Source organism: Phycomyces blakesleeanus (genome assembly GCF_001638985.1).
Source record: "Phycomyces blakesleeanus NRRL 1555(-) unplaced genomic scaffold PHYBLscaffold_5, whole genome shotgun sequence".
In the NCBI taxonomy this organism is placed as follows: domain Eukaryota; kingdom Fungi; phylum Mucoromycota; class Mucoromycetes; order Mucorales; family Phycomycetaceae; genus Phycomyces; species Phycomyces blakesleeanus.
In genome coordinates, this window is record NW_017265138.1 from 1,608,297 (window position 1) to 1,625,949 (window position 17,653).

The 17,653-nt window shown below is 33.9% G+C and overlaps 5 protein-coding genes across 5 annotated transcripts; 3 read left to right on the forward strand and 2 right to left on the reverse strand.

Moving 5' to 3' along the window:
- Nucleotides 1-3,159: 3,159 nt before the first annotated feature.
- PHYBLDRAFT_62818 (hypothetical protein) lies at nucleotides 3,160-3,978 on the forward strand (the record flags this gene model as incomplete). The annotated part of the gene is made up of 4 exons (XM_018441019.1): nucleotides 3,160-3,254; nucleotides 3,513-3,568; nucleotides 3,644-3,673; nucleotides 3,857-3,978. The coding sequence occupies 4 exons, from the start codon at nucleotides 3,160-3,162 to the stop codon at nucleotides 3,976-3,978; spliced, it is 303 nt and encodes a 100-aa protein (XP_018295029.1).
- A 253-nt stretch (nucleotides 3,979-4,231) lies between these two features.
- On the reverse strand, nucleotides 4,232-6,473 carry PHYBLDRAFT_180269 (hypothetical protein). The gene is made up of 4 exons (XM_018438287.1): nucleotides 6,360-6,473; nucleotides 6,136-6,246; nucleotides 5,791-6,070; nucleotides 4,232-5,651 (listed from the first exon to the last, which is right to left on the reverse strand). The coding sequence occupies exons 1-4, from the start codon at nucleotides 6,456-6,458 to the stop codon at nucleotides 4,450-4,452; spliced, it is 1,692 nt and encodes a 563-aa protein (XP_018295030.1). The 5' UTR covers nucleotides 6,459-6,473; the 3' UTR covers nucleotides 4,232-4,449.
- Nucleotides 6,474-7,209: 736 nt separating this feature from the next.
- Nucleotides 7,210-8,973, forward strand: PHYBLDRAFT_180270 (hypothetical protein). The gene is made up of 5 exons (XM_018438288.1): nucleotides 7,210-7,313; nucleotides 7,618-7,709; nucleotides 7,781-7,824; nucleotides 7,906-7,995; nucleotides 8,070-8,973. The coding sequence occupies exons 1-5, from the start codon at nucleotides 7,242-7,244 to the stop codon at nucleotides 8,162-8,164; spliced, it is 393 nt and encodes a 130-aa protein (XP_018295031.1). The 5' UTR covers nucleotides 7,210-7,241; the 3' UTR covers nucleotides 8,165-8,973.
- Nucleotides 8,974-11,092: 2,119 nt separating this feature from the next.
- PHYBLDRAFT_180272 (hypothetical protein) lies at nucleotides 11,093-12,492 on the forward strand. The gene is made up of 7 exons (XM_018438289.1): nucleotides 11,093-11,228; nucleotides 11,293-11,428; nucleotides 11,625-11,642; nucleotides 11,710-11,767; nucleotides 11,926-11,994; nucleotides 12,068-12,095; nucleotides 12,181-12,492. The coding sequence occupies exons 1-7, from the start codon at nucleotides 11,154-11,156 to the stop codon at nucleotides 12,274-12,276; spliced, it is 480 nt and encodes a 159-aa protein (XP_018295032.1). The 5' UTR covers nucleotides 11,093-11,153; the 3' UTR covers nucleotides 12,277-12,492.
- A 3,230-nt stretch (nucleotides 12,493-15,722) lies between these two features.
- PHYBLDRAFT_158045 (hypothetical protein) lies at nucleotides 15,723-16,502 on the reverse strand (the record flags this gene model as incomplete). Its single annotated transcript, XM_018433721.1, has 2 exons — nucleotides 16,371-16,502; nucleotides 15,723-16,246 (listed from the first exon to the last, which is right to left on the reverse strand). Coding segments are annotated over exons 1-2 (268 nt in total), but the record flags the coding sequence as incomplete, so codon positions are not given.
- Nucleotides 16,503-17,653: the final 1,151 nt, after the last annotated feature.

The window sequence follows — 17,653 nt, forward strand, 5'->3', positions numbered from 1 at the left end:
GAAGCCAGCAACTCGACTCTAGACACTATACAGCTTGAAAGCTTTTCCTAATAATAAAGTCTCTTACTAGTCACTTTGCCCCCACTCAAGTACTCTGTTGCAGACACGTGTATTCAAAATTGCAAATGATTGGCTCATGTCAAAATAAAAAAAAGGATGGCGTTACAAAGTGTGTGGCCCAAAGGCCATAACTTGCGCCTTAAAAAAAGAACGCGTCTCAAAATGTGTGGCCCAAAGATTATAACGCGTTTTAAAAAAAAGAAACACTCTCACGGTATTATTTTTCTTCTTTGCGCTTTTTCATTAGTTTACTCCAATGTACAGCAACACCAGCAGCAGCAGCATCAGCAGCATCAGCAGCATCAGCACCCGAAAAAAAGTGTCCTTCAACGGCTTGTTTGTGTTTGGCCCAAAGGCCATTCACAAGCATGTCCCAAAGCTGTTGAGACACACATTTCTGGTTAGATTAGCTAAAACTAATCTAGCCAAAGTTTTTGATCGAAAGATCAAAAAAGTGAAAATGATTGGTAAGTCATGTCTCTATATAATAGTAGATAAACAATATAATATTAATCAATAATATACATATAGCACCAGACCTGCCCAAGGGGCTTAAGCGACGATTGGAGAAAGAAAATGAGCTGGAGCACAAAGCTACAGCTCATTTTATCAAGCAAAAGAAAATGAGAATAGAAGAAGAAGTACGAAGAAGAAGGGATATAGACCCAAGAGAAGCAGAAAGAAGAAGAAAAGCAGAAAGAAGATATGTAGAAGCAGTAAGAAGAAGAGAAGCAGAAAGAAGAAGAAGAGAAGCAGAAAGAAGAGACGAAGAAAGAAGAAGAGAAGAAGAAAGAAGAAGAGAAGAAGAAAGAAGAAGAGAGATAGAAAGAAGAAGAGATGAAGAAGATGATGATTATGAAGAAGAAAGTGATGAAGAAGAAGAAAGTGATGATGAAGAAGAAGAAAGTGAAGAAGAAGAAGAAAGTGAAGAAGAAGAAAGTGATGAAGAAGAAGAAAGTGAAGAAGAAGAAGAAAGTGAAGAAGAAGAAAGTGAAGAAGAAGAAGAAGATGATGATGAAGAAGAAAGTGAAGAAGAAGAAGACGAGGATGACGGTGATTATGAAGAAGATAATGATGATGAAGAAGAAGAAGAAGAAGATGATGATGAAGATGAAGAAGAAGAAGATGGTGATGATGATGAAGATGAAGAAGAAGAAGATGGTGATGATGACGGAGAAGATGATGACGAAGAAGAAGATGGTGATGATGACGAAGAAGAAGATAATGAAGAAGAAAAAGAAGAAGAAGAAGACGAGGATGACGGTGATTATGAAGAAGACGATGATGATGATGAAGAAGAAGATGAAGAAGAAGATGAAGACGAAGATGATGATGATGATGATGATTATGAAGAAGAAGATGAAGAAGAATATAGTGAAGATGAAGAATATGAAGATGATTATGAAGAATAAGGCGAGGAGTTGGCAACAGGAAGCAACAGAAGCAACATACTAACATACTAACAAGCAACAGACACTAACAAGCAACGGGAACTAACAAGCAACGGGAACTAACCTTACTCACAACTAACTACAAACAATTAACTTTTTGAACAACTAACATTATGAACAACTAACATTACTAACAACTAACTTTACTAGCAAAATCCGGATCAGAGTCATAGCTAGAGTTAGAATTAGAGTCATAGCTAAAGCTAGAATAAGAGTTATAGCTAGAGTTACAATTAGTTATAAGCATAGCCAAAAAAAATCAACTCTTATATATTTTAACCAAAATGTGTTATTATATATATTAGGAGCTTTGCTCCCCCCTCCCCTCGGGGGGAGGGGCCATTGGCCTATAAAGTTCTATATGAATTTTCCTACTGTTAATTGTGTACGGCACACAATTACCAAGTAGTATAGGCCTTATATTTTATTTTATTAAGAAACAAGTAAGTTAGAGAATACGTGACAAAAGTTATAAGTTGTATGACATGATCTCTAACTTCATCCTGTTTTTCTCATTAGACTAGGAACTTTGCTCCCCCCTCCCCTCGGGGGGAGGGGCCATTGGCCTATAAAGTTCTATATGACTTTTTCCTACTGTTAATTGTGTGCCGTACACAATTACCAAGTAGTATAGGCCTTATATTTTATTTTAATGAAAAACAAGTAAGTTAAAGAATACGTGACGAAAGTTATAAGCTGTATGACATGATCTCTAACTTCATCCTGTTTTTCTAATTAGATAAAATAAAATGAGCTGCTGGGAGCATCGCTTTTAGCTAAAGGTCTAAATGCGGGATAAAAGTCGAAATAAAAGCGAATGCTGGAAATGTTGTTATATTATATTGCTCGTTTTTTTTATCATTATGATTACTATCATTATTGCGAAAGTAAGAAACCCCTAAAAAAGTCTGAGGGTGCCCGGAGCCCAGAGACATGTTGTGATGATTATACAAAAGAAACCATGTACATCCGACAATCATCTGAGATTAGCATTAAAGAATATTATCGTTTGTAAGACAAACAGTAATTGACCATCTTTTTTTTGTCTTTCAAGTAATTCGGTAGTAGGTTTGGGTATTACATCTCTTAGACTAGCCTGAACTAAAAGATGGTAACAACAATTGTTACGATGGGACTGAGACTCATGTCAATTGAGTAGATGACAAATTAAGAAACATAGTTTAGTGTGATAGCTCAGGATTCACAATGCGGTATGTAACAATGGGACTGCCTGAGTGATAAGTAAGAAACCACTGATAAGAGGTGCACGTACATTGATTATATATATGCATGTGTATATATCTTATTATTATTTTGACTCTCTTTAATAAAGCAATGCTCTCACGCTCTCTACTTTTCCATTTTTGAAATACTAACCCTAATATTTATCGTGAATACCTCAGCAAGGAGGATTTCTGGCATACTCTTTCTGAGGCTGCTATTTCATTAATACACTGTTTCATTAGAAGCAAAAGTGTATTATAGACAAGATCTTTACTTATACATAAACTAGAGAAAACGTAGGCTTTTCTACATGTATCTTCCTTGTAAGATGACCTTTAAATGATACAGATTCTATAAAATTAGCTTTTTCCTTGGTATTGTACCATTACACATACCCTCAGCCCTATTTTACGGTGGAAAGATAATGAGAACGGAACAAAAGAGAAAAGAAAGTTCATTTTCTGACAATAGGATTGCTGTCATTATGTCGACTGTTCTTGTTCTGTTTTGGATGTTAAAGTATAGAGCTTGAAAAAATCATCTTTCTTGTTCTTTAGAGCCTTGATATTTTTTTAATCGGATCAAGACTCCATTATCGACTCCATTGACAAATAATTAGTTAATACCATGTATATGATGCTAGCTTAGACAAACTAGTACTTACTTAAATATATGTGTTATCCTATTCATCGGATCATCTTTAAGCGCCAGGGTCATTTTTAGTTGCTCTGGAACATTTTTTGTTGAAATTGGCATAAATTATGAAAAAAAAAATAGCGTGAATTACCTTGGAATAAAAGTAAAAAAGAGTAGAAGTCTGGATGATGTTATTAGTAAAGTTCGTAGGGACAATATTTTCAAAAGTGCCCTATGTTATCCCCTTTTTCTTTTTTTTTGTTAAAAAAAAGTATACGGTGTGTCCAAGGTCCCTAGTAAGAGTAAGTGGGATAATTTGAGATTTTATATAAAAGTACCATGAATACATACCCACTGAGAACCACTTACTTAAATGTCTAAATGTTTAAATAATTGACGCTGCATCGGGTGCTTATTATATTCTATTTTATTGTATTTTCGGTGCGAGCATATATAAACTCTATGTGGACAATATACTATGACAGAGCATGTATCCAATTATGCCAAGGTGGGTACGCTAAGAAAATGCGAACAGATCTATGAAAACATTTTACTATTACTGCTTTTGAACAGATGGCAGGAAAAGAATCCCCGAAAGGCAAGGTAAATTAGGCGAAAGAATCCTATGCCTGAGAAATAAAAGACTCTAATAAACACACACACACACACACACAATGTTGTTAGCTGGCTGGTACCGAGCTACACAGATATTTTCAATAAAGAGTTAATTATTTGTTTATTATTTCAAAAACCAAGACTTTTGATACCGTGGTTAGAAAACTATATAAGCCATAAATTTGAAATATAATAGCAAACTATATTCTGGTGTAGATTTTTTTAAGCTAAAATAATATTTTTTTATATAGAGATAGTGTACATAATTTATTAACAACAAAAATATTATTATTATTGTATTATTAATATTGATAATGATATCATTATTATTACTACTATTACTACTACTTCTACTACTACTAGTAGTGTGGTGTTAAAAAGGTAAAAAAGTCTCTGTACAATGAATTGTCTAAAATAATACTAATAATACTAATAATAAAAGGTAGAGCGACAAGGTGAATCTTTATCGGTTATCAGATGTCTCAACCTGAAGTAACAATTCCCTGGGTGCATCGAATCGAGGCATGACGATTTCCAAGAAATGGATACGATCCTTTTGTTCGGAAACCAGTGTCATGGCGGCTTCAAACTCCTTTCTTGTCGATAGTTTGGCCTGAACTCCAACCTTTGACTGCTTGGGCTTACTGGTATTGACAGGCAGATCTGCACCAAAGTAGTCCAGGGTCTTGGCATACTTCCACATCTGGAAGTTGTTGTAGTCTCGGTCAGGACCGTGGATGAGCTTTTCGATCAGATAGCCGTCATTGTTGAGCAGGAAAATGACAGGTGTGAGGCCCTGGTGCAACATTGCCGAGACTTCCTGGACCGTCATCTGGAACGAGCCGTCGCCGACAAACAGATAGACACGGCGAGACCGGTCAGCCATGGCCGCACCATAAGCTGCACCGACTGAGTAGCCAATCGATCCCCAGAGGACTTGGGTGATAAAGGAAGCACCCTTTGGTGCATTCATGTTAAAGACACCAAACTCGGATGTTCCGGTCTCTGCGACGACAATTGCATTGGTATCCATGAAGTCTGGAACCTTGTTCCAGAAGTAGTTGTGTGTGATTTCCTGGCTGTCGTGCTTGATGTCCTGAGGTCTTGGAACAGGTGGGTAGGTACGAGATGGGTACTGTGGAAGTTCCTTGATGAGCAAAGGAAGCAGCTCAGACATGCCGACCTTTTCATAAGTGGCACGGTAGACATTGGTGGCAAAGGTGTGGAAGGCGATGATCTTGCTTCTGTCAACCTTGTATGTAAAGCCACCGGTGTTGAAATCAGACTGGACAGAACCGACTTCGAGAATGAGGTCCGAGTCCTGGACTTCCTTGTGGACCTCGGCTAAAGAAACAGACCCACAGTAGCAGCCTCGGTAATAGTCTGCAGTGTCGTCGACTGCACCTTTACCCATGGGCGACACAAAGGTTGGGAATTTGGACTTTTCACAGAGCTCCTTGACAACACCCGTGAGCTGGTTGCGAAGAGCACATGCATCGACAAGAATTATAGGGTTCTTTGCTTTCTTTATGGCCTCCAGAACGACCTGTAGACAGTCGTTTTGTGTGTTTCGGGGGTTCTTGGGCAAAGAAGTGTCGAGTGGGCTGACTGGTTCGGACAATTCAATCTCAAATTTGACGAGATCGATGGGTAGTCCGATATAGGCTTCATTTTTTATTTAAATAATAAAAAATAAATATGTAAATGGATAAATTAGATGATTATATCATTATTATCTATACTGTTTTTTTGTCTGATTTGTACCAAACTGGATGTATTCCTTTATTTATATAAAAATATTTACCTGCTCTTCTTGAACGCATCATTGCAATCAATACATTGTCAATTTCTGACAAGGCATTCTTTTTGTCTAGCTGGGTGCTTGCGACTGTGATCTTTGCAAACATTTCCAAAAAGACATTAAAGTTTCCGTTTCCAAGCGAATGATGCAAGATAGCACCGCTAGATTGAGCCTTGGTGTTTGGTGTACCGACAATATGAACAACTGGAACCATTTCAGAATAAGATCCGGCTGTACCATTAGCAGCCGACATTTCACCTACGCCAAAGGTTGTCACAACAGCCTACAAGTAAAATACAAGAAATTAAGCATATAGAATTGCTTTGATTTTATTTTTCTGTTACATACACCAGCTCCTTTGATACGCGCATAGCCATCTGCGGCATAAGCAGCGTTTAATTCGTTTGCATCGTTGGCCCATGTGAGTTGACCGTCGTCTTCAATAAGATCCAGAAAAGGCTATAATAAAGATAATACAAGAATATGGATATTAGTGAGTGACTAAGAATGATGCATTGTTTATAAAGGTGATTTCTAGTAGAATCCTCTTTTCTTTTGTGATTCTGACTAACCATATTGTAGTCTCCTGGACATCCAAAGATGGTGTCGATGCCAATATCCTTGAGACGGTTGAGGAGGTATTGACCAATAGTAATTTTGTAGGTTGACATTTTGTTTGGATTGTGTGTAAAAGAAAAGCAAAGAAGTACTAAAGATTAAATGATTATGATTATTTTATATAAGAAATAAAAACGTCAAATTTTAATGCATTTTTAATCTACTTGTACTCAGTGATTAGACTCAGCCAAACGGGTTCAATGACGCTCAGCATGTGTAAGGCTTGTATCTATTATGTGTTTATTTGACATGTAATCTACATCATTATAGCTCAGAATATTATATATATTTATAAATTATATTGTATTGTATTGTATTGTATGTCTTTCTTCTTATCGATGATTAAATATTATTATCATTTTAGTATAAAAATTAATCAATAAATTAATAATAACAATAGCTGTCTATATAGATTCAACTCACAATGCTATTTTAAATAGGCGCACAATATTCCAAGCATTTTCTACTTTTTTTTTTTTAAAAAAAATAAATAGTTGACGTCATTACCAACCTTTATCATCTTGATTTCTCTCTCTATATTGTTCTTATCGTTTACCCTCATCATTCGGATCCTTAATAATTCTCCTTCTTTATTCCTAATATCTAATATATATATATAAATAAATAAATAAAAGAGCCATTGACTTGAACAGGCCTGTGTGTATAAATGTATGAATAAAGTGCGTGCATGTAGGGTGTCTGTGCGTGTGTGTAAAGTGTGTGAGAGTAAAATGTGTGTGTGAATAAAATGTGTGTATGTAATTTCTGAATTTTATTCTTTTGGTACATTTTGCCTCTCTTCATCCAACATCAAATAAACATAAAAATCAAATCAAATGACACCAGAACAGAAAGCTACATTCGAGGCATTTTCAAAGTATGATTTCGACAATGATACCAGATTCCAGGTAAAAAATAAAAAAAAGAGAGACAGAAAATTATATATATATAGAAGGAGATCGAGATTATGGTGAATGACAATAAACCTTTGAGAATGAGGAATTGAATGTCATTATTATTTTGTGATATTTCAAGGGTTAAAAACGTGCAAATATATATATATATATATTTGTGTGTGTGTGTAGTATGCAGTATTTAATATATAATATTAATAAGAAATAAAAATAAAAATAAAAATAAAAATACAAATACAAATGTATGTTTTTCTTTGTGTGTGAATTTGTATGTATATTATGTATGTATTATACATAGTCAGGTGTGTCTTCATTGATGAATCGTTACAAGAAAGAGTCGATCGATTCTGATGATATTTTGGAGCGAGCCCAATGGTTTTATTACACAAAGTAAGAAGAAATCATTTCGAATTGGAGACGAAGTAAAGGATTTCATAGTAGTAATCATATAAAGTACATAGGTTTGTCGAGCCATTTGATCTAGATGCCTTTAGAGAATGGAAAGGCAAGTGGACAAGCAATGGATGATCTATCTTTGGAATGCTAGTAACAAATGAATGAATTGCTAAGTGCTTTGTTTTTACAGCAAAGAAAGAGGCTGATGTTGACCAGGAGCAAAAACGCTTTACGTTTCAAGAGTTGGTGGAAATGATTGAAACAGGAAAGGAAATCCCAGGTGAGAAATAAAGAGAGAGAAATAATGTCAAATGTGTGATCATATTTAATAATAATATATAAATAAATAATAAGGCATCAAACAAATCCCAAACACTCTTAATGAGGGTACACCCAGTCAACCGAAATTAAACGTGCGTCGTAAACCATGGGAATCAGTTACAGAATAATTGACTAATTGACCAATTGACCAATTGATCGATTAATGGTCTGTAATTAATAAAAAATGCATTTTTAGTTTAAAAATCGGCAAATATTTCCAGCAATGCCATTTTGGTTTGGTTGTAACAAAAGTGTATGTATATTGGTTGATTGGTTGATTGATTATATAATAAATAAATAAATAAATAAGTAAGTAATGATGGTATACTATGTGATATTTGATTTCCTTCTTTCTGCCTCTCTATTAAGACACATATATAAGATATTCCGTCTCATTTGGTTTCAAAAAGAGAAAGTGTTCTTTAAATGCCCATCTGATGATGGTCGCACGAATCATCTGGGGTAACTGGCAGAGAATAGGAGAACTTTGGATTGACAGGTGCTCTACAGGGTAGTTGATGGAGTAAAAGGGGCAGCTGAGGGCGTTTTGCTGACAGGGGTTGTGGAGAGGGACGGCTGAGGAAATGGGAGGATAGAGGAGACTGGACAAATGTGTATTCTTTCTTGGGTGACAATAGTACTTGTTGCTGAGACTGCCAGCCCCAGAGACTGTTCTGTAAACGGCCAATGGACGATTTGAGGATCCAGTTGGTGCAGTCCAAGGTGATACTAGAGGTAATTTCGATGGCAAGCAGAGTGAACCTGAGGATGAGAAACGAGGATGTCAGGGTGCTTGTGATCACTGCCAATATGGCAAGTGAAGTTATCACCGCCAGAATGATTGGTGTTGCGAATACACACATAATAGTAGTCGTAGCTGCAGCGAATGTCATTTTATTTATATTTATTTAATTAATTGATTAACTGATTAGCTAATAAAGAAGAAGAAGAAGAAGAAGAATCAAGTCTTGAGAAGAAAAAAGGAACCTCTTTATATATATATATTTAGATTTATATTCTTTTTTAGCTCTTTAAGCATGTGATATCTTTAATTGCTTTCCTTTGGTTATGTGCTGTGTATCGCACACAAAGATGGAAAGAAAGAAAAATCCAAAACTAAAATATAACCCATGGTTTAGATGCCGCAAAAGTGGGGTATTCCTGTGCTTTGGCGTCACACATCATGACGCTTCATGATCAAAAAAGGCTTCATATCTCTCTCTTTATTATTTCTCTGTACTCCACCCCCCTTATTTTATTTTTATTTTTTTATGTATATAAAATATAAAATAAACATAAAATGAACCAATTATTTGTCCATGAATATAATCAAGTATATTTTAAGTTGTAATAATTGTCAATTACATTTACAACCAGAAGCAGTCTGCCCAACGTACAACATGCACAGTGTTTTCACTTGACTAGTAGTCAACTAACCAACTATATATACTTTTATAATCATTAACCAACCTGACACTCTCTTTATCCTAAAATATTTAGTCACAACTAATTATTAATACCTTTCAAAAGCCTCACAGACTCTTCTTTACCCAACCACCCTCTCTCTCTTGTTTGCGCATGATCATTAACCGGCTACTAAAGGTTGGTTTTTAAAGAAACAAACTTTCTAACCAGCTACTACTAGATTTTATGACTAGGCATCTTAAGATTCGAATCAATATTACAGTTATTCATTCCCTCCAGAATATATATATATATATATATATATATATATTGGATCTTATTTTATAATTATGATTGTAATAGTGATTGTAATTAGTATTAGTATTGGATCCATATTTGACCAATCTTGCATATTCAATGCAAGGGGGGGAAGAATAATAAGAGGGAAAAAAGGGAAAAAAAATAAAGTCAATAGAAATAATGGAAACAGATAAAGATAAGGGAATTTTACTCGGATATATTATTGCCTATTTAATCTTATATACACATACATGAATACATGCATACATGCATATTATTATCTATTTACACATCATTAATTTTAGACTACTAGTGTTATTGAATAACAAATAGCAATTAAATATAATGTGGGTGGGTGGGTTGTGGTAAATGGTATCAGATATAAGCTTCACAGACCAATTCAATGAAACACATTGTTTAGAGAAAAGATGATTGTATTCATTCATTGAGAGAATGAAAGAGATAGATCTAAAACACAATTCAAATCACACCATTCATCACCATCATCATCAACTTTTGTAAAAAAAAAAAAGGAGTTATTAATGTTGTATACTTTCAGACTTCAATCATGTTGATCTCTGACAATGATTATGTAAACATGAAATTGTACAAGTTTTTTTTTAGAAAAAAAAAAGTCTCTGGATTGATTTGAACTTTGAGAAAGTATTGTTCTTTCCTTGTATTGATTCAATTAAGAATTTGTTAATGGCAACAATGTAGAGTGATGAACTAGAGAAAAAGCAAAAACTAGATATAATAACAGCTATTAAAATGGATGCAGAAATGGCCTGGCCAGTTTTATTTTATATATAAATTGCCTATTAAAGAAAAATGAACAAAAAAAAAAAAAGAGAAAGAATAAGAATAAGAATAAGGGACAGACCAGTGGCCCCTATTGTATCCAGATGTAGTAATCAGGCATTTCCAAAAGTTCGTATTCTTCCTACATTATTACAAGTACCAAAAATCATATATCATATATTTATATTCTAAAGACCCTTTTCATTCTTCTAATCTCACAATCTAATGAGACTACTGAAAGGTGATTAATATTAATACATCTGTATTGTATTGTGCTGTATTGATGCCCTGTAATTATCCCCTCATTGGTCTGCTACTCCTATTAAACAATGTCCATAGGCCATTTAGTCTTTCATTCTATATATTTATTTTCATTAAATAAATATACATAGTTTGAACAAGATACAAAATAATCGTGTGCTTAGCGTGTAAAACACTGTATTTATATGTTCTCCGATACCATATGTTGCATCTCCGATATTTAATATATAAATATATAAAACATATTTCCCATTTTGTGTTATTCTTTTTTTTTTTCTTCTTCTTCTTTTCCATTTTACTGCTTCTTTACTTTTCGATACCTACACACACCAAACACCACACATTATAACAATGACTTGTCTTTTCAATTATCAAATCAAAGATATCAAGCGGAATGAGTGGAATCTGGAAGAGCTGAGGGGAAAGGTACAAAAACAACAACAACAACAATAGTAATAAAAATGAAATAACAATTCTATACATACAATAGGTTGTCTTGTTCGTCAATGTGGCATCAAAGTGTAGTTTCACGAAACAATACGATTCTTTGGAGAATATCTATAATACATACAAACACAGAGGACTAGTAGTGGTTGGCTGTCCCTGTAATCAATTTGCAAATCAAGGTAAAAAAAATACTAACAATAATTTTTACATATAAAATTGTAGATAGCTACTCGATCTGCTCTTCACTTTTTATATATATAAATAAAAGAAAAAAATTCAGCATTTACTTTACTTTTCTTTACTAATTAATGCTTATTGACGTTTTGTATGTACATGTACATGCATAATTCTCTTTTAATAAACTAATCACTTTAGAGCCAGGAACGGAAGAAGGTATAGACATATACATATAATATATTCATATAATTGAAGAAGGAATATTAACTTACTTTTGTCACAGAAATCCACACCTTCTGCAGACTCACTTACAATGTCTCATTTCCACTGACCTCAAAAATGTATGATTTTATTTCTCCAAAAACGAAAAAAAAAAAAAAACACGAAAACAAAATATGGGACCTGGACCTCTGGGGTGATTTATGTTTCTCAGGCCCATGAAATATATATATATATACTTTAACTCTAATCCTTTTATATCTATATATAACATAAATAGTGAAGTAAATGGTAAAGGCGAACATCCAGTCTACCGATTCCTAAAGGATTCACAACCGGGATTTTTAGGGTGAGTTCAAATATACATTTGTTTATATATATATATATATATATAACTTACAGTTTTTTAAACTTATTTGTAGATTGAGACGAGTCAAATGGAATTTTGAGGTAAAGATAATACAACACCTATTCGCTTATCATAAATGTACACATATGTACTAGGTCTCTAATCAATATAAAATATATCATATAGAAATTTCTTATCAATCGCGAAGGCAAGGTCGTCAAACGATTCTTTACATTCACAGATCCAAAGTCAATTACCAACGAAATCGAAAAATGTCTATGAGTAAATGAAACACCCTGCCACCCTGCGTCCTGTACCCTACACTCTACACTCTACACTCTACACATTATTTACACACATTACACATCTTGTAATTATATATTTATTTATATATTTATTTAATCATTTAAAATAGTATTACTTTTGTTCATTCTATCCTATATTATCCACTCACTCACTCACTCACTCAAAAAAAAACAAATATAATTTAATACACACAGAAAAAGGGAGATATTTCTTACTCTCAAAATAATATACTTCTTCTTTTTTTTTTTGACAGCAAAGCTAATCTTATTCTATTCATTTTCGAGTATGTGACACATAGTGTGTACTCGTGTTGTTTAAATCCAGACAATATATATTCTTGCAACACTTTGGACAAATAGAGTAACTTCCGTCATCTTCATGTACGATATTCATATACACAGCACATGGATCTCAATACTATATATACACACTGATTTAGTTAGTAGTAGTTTGTATCAAGGGAGTAAAAAAAAAGATCCATGCATACATATAAGAAGACAGAGAAAAAAAGAGAAGTCCAATTCGGTACTGAAATCTAAAAAGTATTAAACCATTTGTATTATACAAACACGCTCATTCACACTTTCACACTTTCACACTTTCGTACATTTGTAGCTTACAAGATAGGCTAGTCACTTGTAATACTAATATTAATTAACAACTAATATATGAAGAACAAAATAATATATAAAGTAAGATGAGAAAGAAGGTGGGGAGGATTATCTGGGGGATCGCAATCGTGTTTCATGAAATCGATGCTTGTAGCAGAAACAGTCGCCATAGAAACAACAATATTATAAGATAATTATGGCAAAATAAAAAAAAATAAAAAAAAATTTCTATAACGATTAACTTTTATTATTATTATTTTGGGAACTTTTTTCTTTAAATATATAAAAATAAAAAATTAGCAAAAAAAAAAGTCTAAATAACCTACTCAAGGCCGAAGCACGCCAAGCATATTCCATATGCACAAACGCTCTGATCGCTACACTGAATAATGAATAGGAATAAATAAGAGTACAAATAATACAAAATAAAAATAAAAAGAATAATAAGAATAATAAGAACAAGAAGGGAAGATATAACCCTAAATTACCAGAATTGTTTGGCTGGCTACCTAAAAACAAGTGCTTTTGTGAACTTTTTTTCTTTTTTGGTTTTAACTTTGGTGGTCTATGCCTTGACTTTACTTTCCACAAAAGGAGAAAACAATAAAGAAAGAAACGAAAAGAAAGAGAAAGAGAGAGATAAAATAGGTAACAAACGATTGTGGCGAGGTTTCTTGTTTCAAATATACAAAAATAAAAATAACGTTGATAATGCACTGTACAACACAATAGAAAAAAAATACTTACACACGTACACGAACATAAACCCTACACCCATGCAAAAAAAAATACCCACACAGAGATAGAAATATTAAATTGGTTACTATTTGCTGAGCCAGTTCTTTAGTGTATTTATCGAAAGAGTAAATACTGCGCAAACCCCATAAAATAAATGGTCTGTGCATGAAACCACATGCAAAGAAACTATATCTATAGTAGCACTGAAGAAGAAGAGGAGAAGAGGAGAGAGAGAAAATAAAAGGGTTCGATATATGACCATTTCTTTTTCAAAAAATAAAGCAATATGTGCATATGAGAACCACATAATACATGCATTAATTCATTCATATATATATATCCATCATGCATTTGTTCAATAAGTACTAATAGCTGTAGTTTCAGTAATTATAATTACCAAAAAAAAATTAGCAAAACAGCAACCACAGAAAAAAGGCTCAGCAAATGATGAGTATAACTGTCCCTAGTTTTGTTTTACATTCTGGTGTTCAGCATCGAGCCTTTCGATCCGATCTGCACCAAGCTTGGGCCTTTTTTTTTATTATGCAATCATTTGTCCTTTCTAACTTCTTTGGAGATTTTACTAATTGCGCACTAATTTCTAACTTCTACAACCCCGTAAAATCCACTTATCCGTCGAGCCTTTTTTAATAATAATAATAATAATAATAATAATAATAATGAAAATGAAAATAAAAGGAAGACTTCCATTCTTCCTTTATTTTTTCAATATATACTTGATAGAAGTAGACTATTTTATCTTATCCTTGTTCTCTTGGAATCAATAAATGAATAAAAGGATGTATTTTGTTTTCTTGTATTGTGTTATGATCATACGATAGATCCCGGAAATCCAGAGAAGGAAGCCTCCGTAATCAACGTGCTGTCATTACCAGTCTTAGTTTTCCAGAAGAAAAAGAAGAAGTAAAAATAAAATACAGCAATAAGAAGCGGTGGATTAAAGCCTCTCACCAAGATAAACAACAACGACAAAGTAAATGAACAACAACAGTAATAAAAATGTTCAATATAGCATGTTATTCATCTTGTTTCGCTTAATTGCCTCGAATATATTACTTCCTCTCCTTTCTTTCTTTCTTTCTTTCTTTCTTTCTTTCTTTTTTTCTTCACTGTGGTCTTTCTCTTGAACAGATGTTTTTCCCCTCTTTGCATACACACACATACACTTTTTGTTGCACAATTCACAGACTCTGCTGATAATTTCCGATCTCCTCTACAGTTACACTCGATTGAAGGGATCGAGAATCACCAGATAAAAAAAACAATAACCCAGCTCAAAGCACAAAACACAAAGCACAAAAGAAAAAAAAAGAAAAACGCTCCTCCATCGGTCAACTGTCCATTTTACATGCTTATTAGCCAAATTGCGCCCATTGTCTTTTTTTTGTGCTTCTTCTTTTTCTCGTGTCTTTCCGCCAAATAAAATCCATATTATGTAGTTACCCAGTACAAAACCAAGGAGATGGAGAGAGGAAGGTAGAACGGGAAAGATGAAAGTGGCAAAAGAAAGAAAGAAAGAGAGACGGTTTAAGCATGCATTATTTGCTTGATATTATTAATGGTGACCTTCAGTATACTTAGCAAACTCATCCAAAGTAGAATGGCTTTTCAATCTGGACATGGAAATATCAACTCAAAAAAGCAACCAACTTCTCAAAGATTCAAGTGCTAATAGTTACTTTTAAAATGTTCTCTAAAATTTGCATGTTATAAAATAATTGAAAGAGAAAATGGCTTTTAGGAGAACACCATTATTACCAACAGTTTTATTATTTGTCCATTTTATTAATCAAAAGTGCATTGGAATATATTTCAGCGCTGTAACCAAGCATTAGTTTTAATTGTCTGTCTACTCACAGCACACAAATATAAATTTTATATATCTAAGCTCCAAAAGTAACCATGTTGAATTGATTTGAAATAAGTTCACTCGCTTTTTTTTTCTTAATTAATCCACAGCTTTAAACCTTTGGATTATGTTCAAAATGAAGAGGTCAATGTATCGTGTGTTAAATATATATATATAAGCATATCTGCGACAGCTTAACGAATGAGAGAGATTTGTTTGTGTATTAGACATACAAAGAAAAAGAAAGAAAGAAAGAAAAGACAGAAAAAAGAGCAAGGTATAAGGTGTAAATATAATACTTATACTATACTATTTTTCCTAGGTATGTGCAATTGATTGTTGCTTTGTCAAATATCTGGCTTTCTTTTTTAAAATCATGCAAAATTCTTTATATGAAATAGGCTCTTCGCTCTCGCTCCTATATATATATATATATATATATATATATATATATATATTATAAAAATAAATAAACGACAAGGCAAAAATATATAATCACTAGAGATGCTTGATATAAAGCTTACTTTACACGACGTTTTTTGTTAGAGCTATTACTAAAAATGGTAGAGATTTGATATTCGTCTTCAGGTGCTGAGTGGAAATCAGAATCTGAATCCTCCAAAGACTCTTCATGAATTTTACTTTGATCATTCTCTGTATCCCAATCATGACAGTCTTCATAAGCAGAGCTACAAGTACTGTCTGCTGGGCTTTGGGATCGATTACGCTAAGAAAAATAAAAATAAGGAATATGGGTGAGAAAATAATGGTAGAATAATAATAATAATAATAATAATTCATCCTTATCAATATAACACACACACACACATAAAAGTACAAAAGATACTGACCAACTCATGAGCTTTTGTGAGGGTTTTTCGCAATTCTGCTCGGGTCGCCACCCATCTGTTTCTCATAAAGAATTGAGCACACCAATAATCTTTGCACTGATCTATATGAATATTCAACGATCTTCCATAGTTCTCCAAATCGATGTATGCTTGCTTTTGTAAATCAGTCGGCACGATTTTCCAACCCCCAGGATAATCAGGCGCTAGATTCATATTACGTATCAATCTTTTTACAAGACTCTGAGCGCACCTCCTAATGTCGTGATAGTTTGATTTGGCTCCATTAGTGCTATTGGGCCATGCTTTTTCCATGAATAGCTGTACTTTTGCAGGGTTCAGTCTAAGCACACTACTTCCACATATCTCGGGTATTCCGATAGATCGGTAACGATCCAAAGAAATGCCTCTTTTGCGCTTTCTGGGTACTTGCTCTTGTTCTACCCGGCTTGGTGGATTTACTCTGGTTACTTGCTTTGGTCTTCTTCCTCGCTTTGCTTGTTCCATTTGATTATTTTGCTTTGACTCTATTCCTCGCTTTGGCGGTTCCATTTGATTATTTTGCTTTGGCTCCGTTCCTCGCTTTGCTGGTTCCATTTGATTGTTTTGTTTTGGCTCTGTTCCTCGCTTTGACGGTTCCATTTGATTATTTTGTTTTGGCTTTCTTCCTCGCTTTGCTGGTTCCATTTGATTGTTTTGTTTTGGCTCTGTTCCTTGCTTTTCTGGTTCCATTTGATTGTTTTTCTTTGGCTCTGTTTCTTGCTTTGCTGGTACTATTTGATTATTTTGCCTTGGCTTTCTTCCTCGCTTTGCTGGTTCTATTGGATTATCTTGTTTTGTTTCTGTTCCTTGCTTTTCTGGTTCTATTGGACTATTCTGCTTTGGTTCTGTTCCTTGCTTTGCTGGTTCTATTTGATTGTTTTGCCTTGGTTTTCTTCCTCGCCTTCCCGGTTTTAGTTGTGTTGCTTGCGTTTCTTGGGGTTTTTGCAATTTCTGTAATTCTTGTTTATTTTGCGACTTTTCTGCCAGCAATCTTTGGTTATAACTTCTTGTCTGCATTCGTAGGTTTATTAGTGTATCCTGCAGTATGGGTCCTTTGTCGCCTTTTTCCTCTTTATTTTCTTGCTTTTGTAATATTTCTCTAGATCGTGTACTTTCTACCAGCGCTGGTGCGTTTGATAACGGTGGTGTAGATAAGGTTGACTGTTCTGAAGAGGTTTGTTGGTCTTCCGATATCTGTGTCTGTTGAGTTTCTCGTGGGATTCGGACTTCTGAGATAGTCGAGG

Excerpts from the sequence above, each read along its gene's own strand:
- PHYBLDRAFT_180269 (XM_018438287.1), bottom strand. The coding sequence starts at position 6,458 with ATGTCAACCTACAAAATTACTATTGGTCAATACCTCCTCAACCGTCTC. Across the intron at positions 6,071-6,135 it reads CGCGTATCAAAGGAGCTGGT|GCTGTTGTGACAACCTTTGG; the intron begins GTATGTAACAGA and ends TTTTACTTGTAG. Across the intron at positions 5,652-5,790 it reads GATGCGTTCAAGAAGAGCAG|CCTATATCGGACTACCCATC; the intron begins GTAAATATTTTT and ends TAAAAAATGAAG.
- PHYBLDRAFT_180270 (XM_018438288.1), top strand. The coding sequence starts at position 7,242 with ATGACACCAGAACAGAAAGCTACATTCGAGGCATTTTCAAAGTATGAT. Across the intron at positions 7,314-7,617 it reads ACAATGATACCAGATTCCAG|TCAGGTGTGTCTTCATTGAT; the intron begins GTAAAAAATAAA and ends TATTATACATAG. Across the intron at positions 7,825-7,905 it reads TGCCTTTAGAGAATGGAAAG|CAAAGAAAGAGGCTGATGTT; the intron begins GCAAGTGGACAA and ends TTGTTTTTACAG.
- PHYBLDRAFT_180272 (XM_018438289.1), top strand. The coding sequence starts at position 11,154 with ATGACTTGTCTTTTCAATTATCAAATCAAAGATATCAAGCGGAATGAG. Across the intron at positions 11,995-12,067 it reads TCACAACCGGGATTTTTAGG|ATTGAGACGAGTCAAATGGA; the intron begins GTGAGTTCAAAT and ends ACTTATTTGTAG. Across the intron at positions 12,096-12,180 it reads GAGTCAAATGGAATTTTGAG|AAATTTCTTATCAATCGCGA; the intron begins GTAAAGATAATA and ends TATATCATATAG.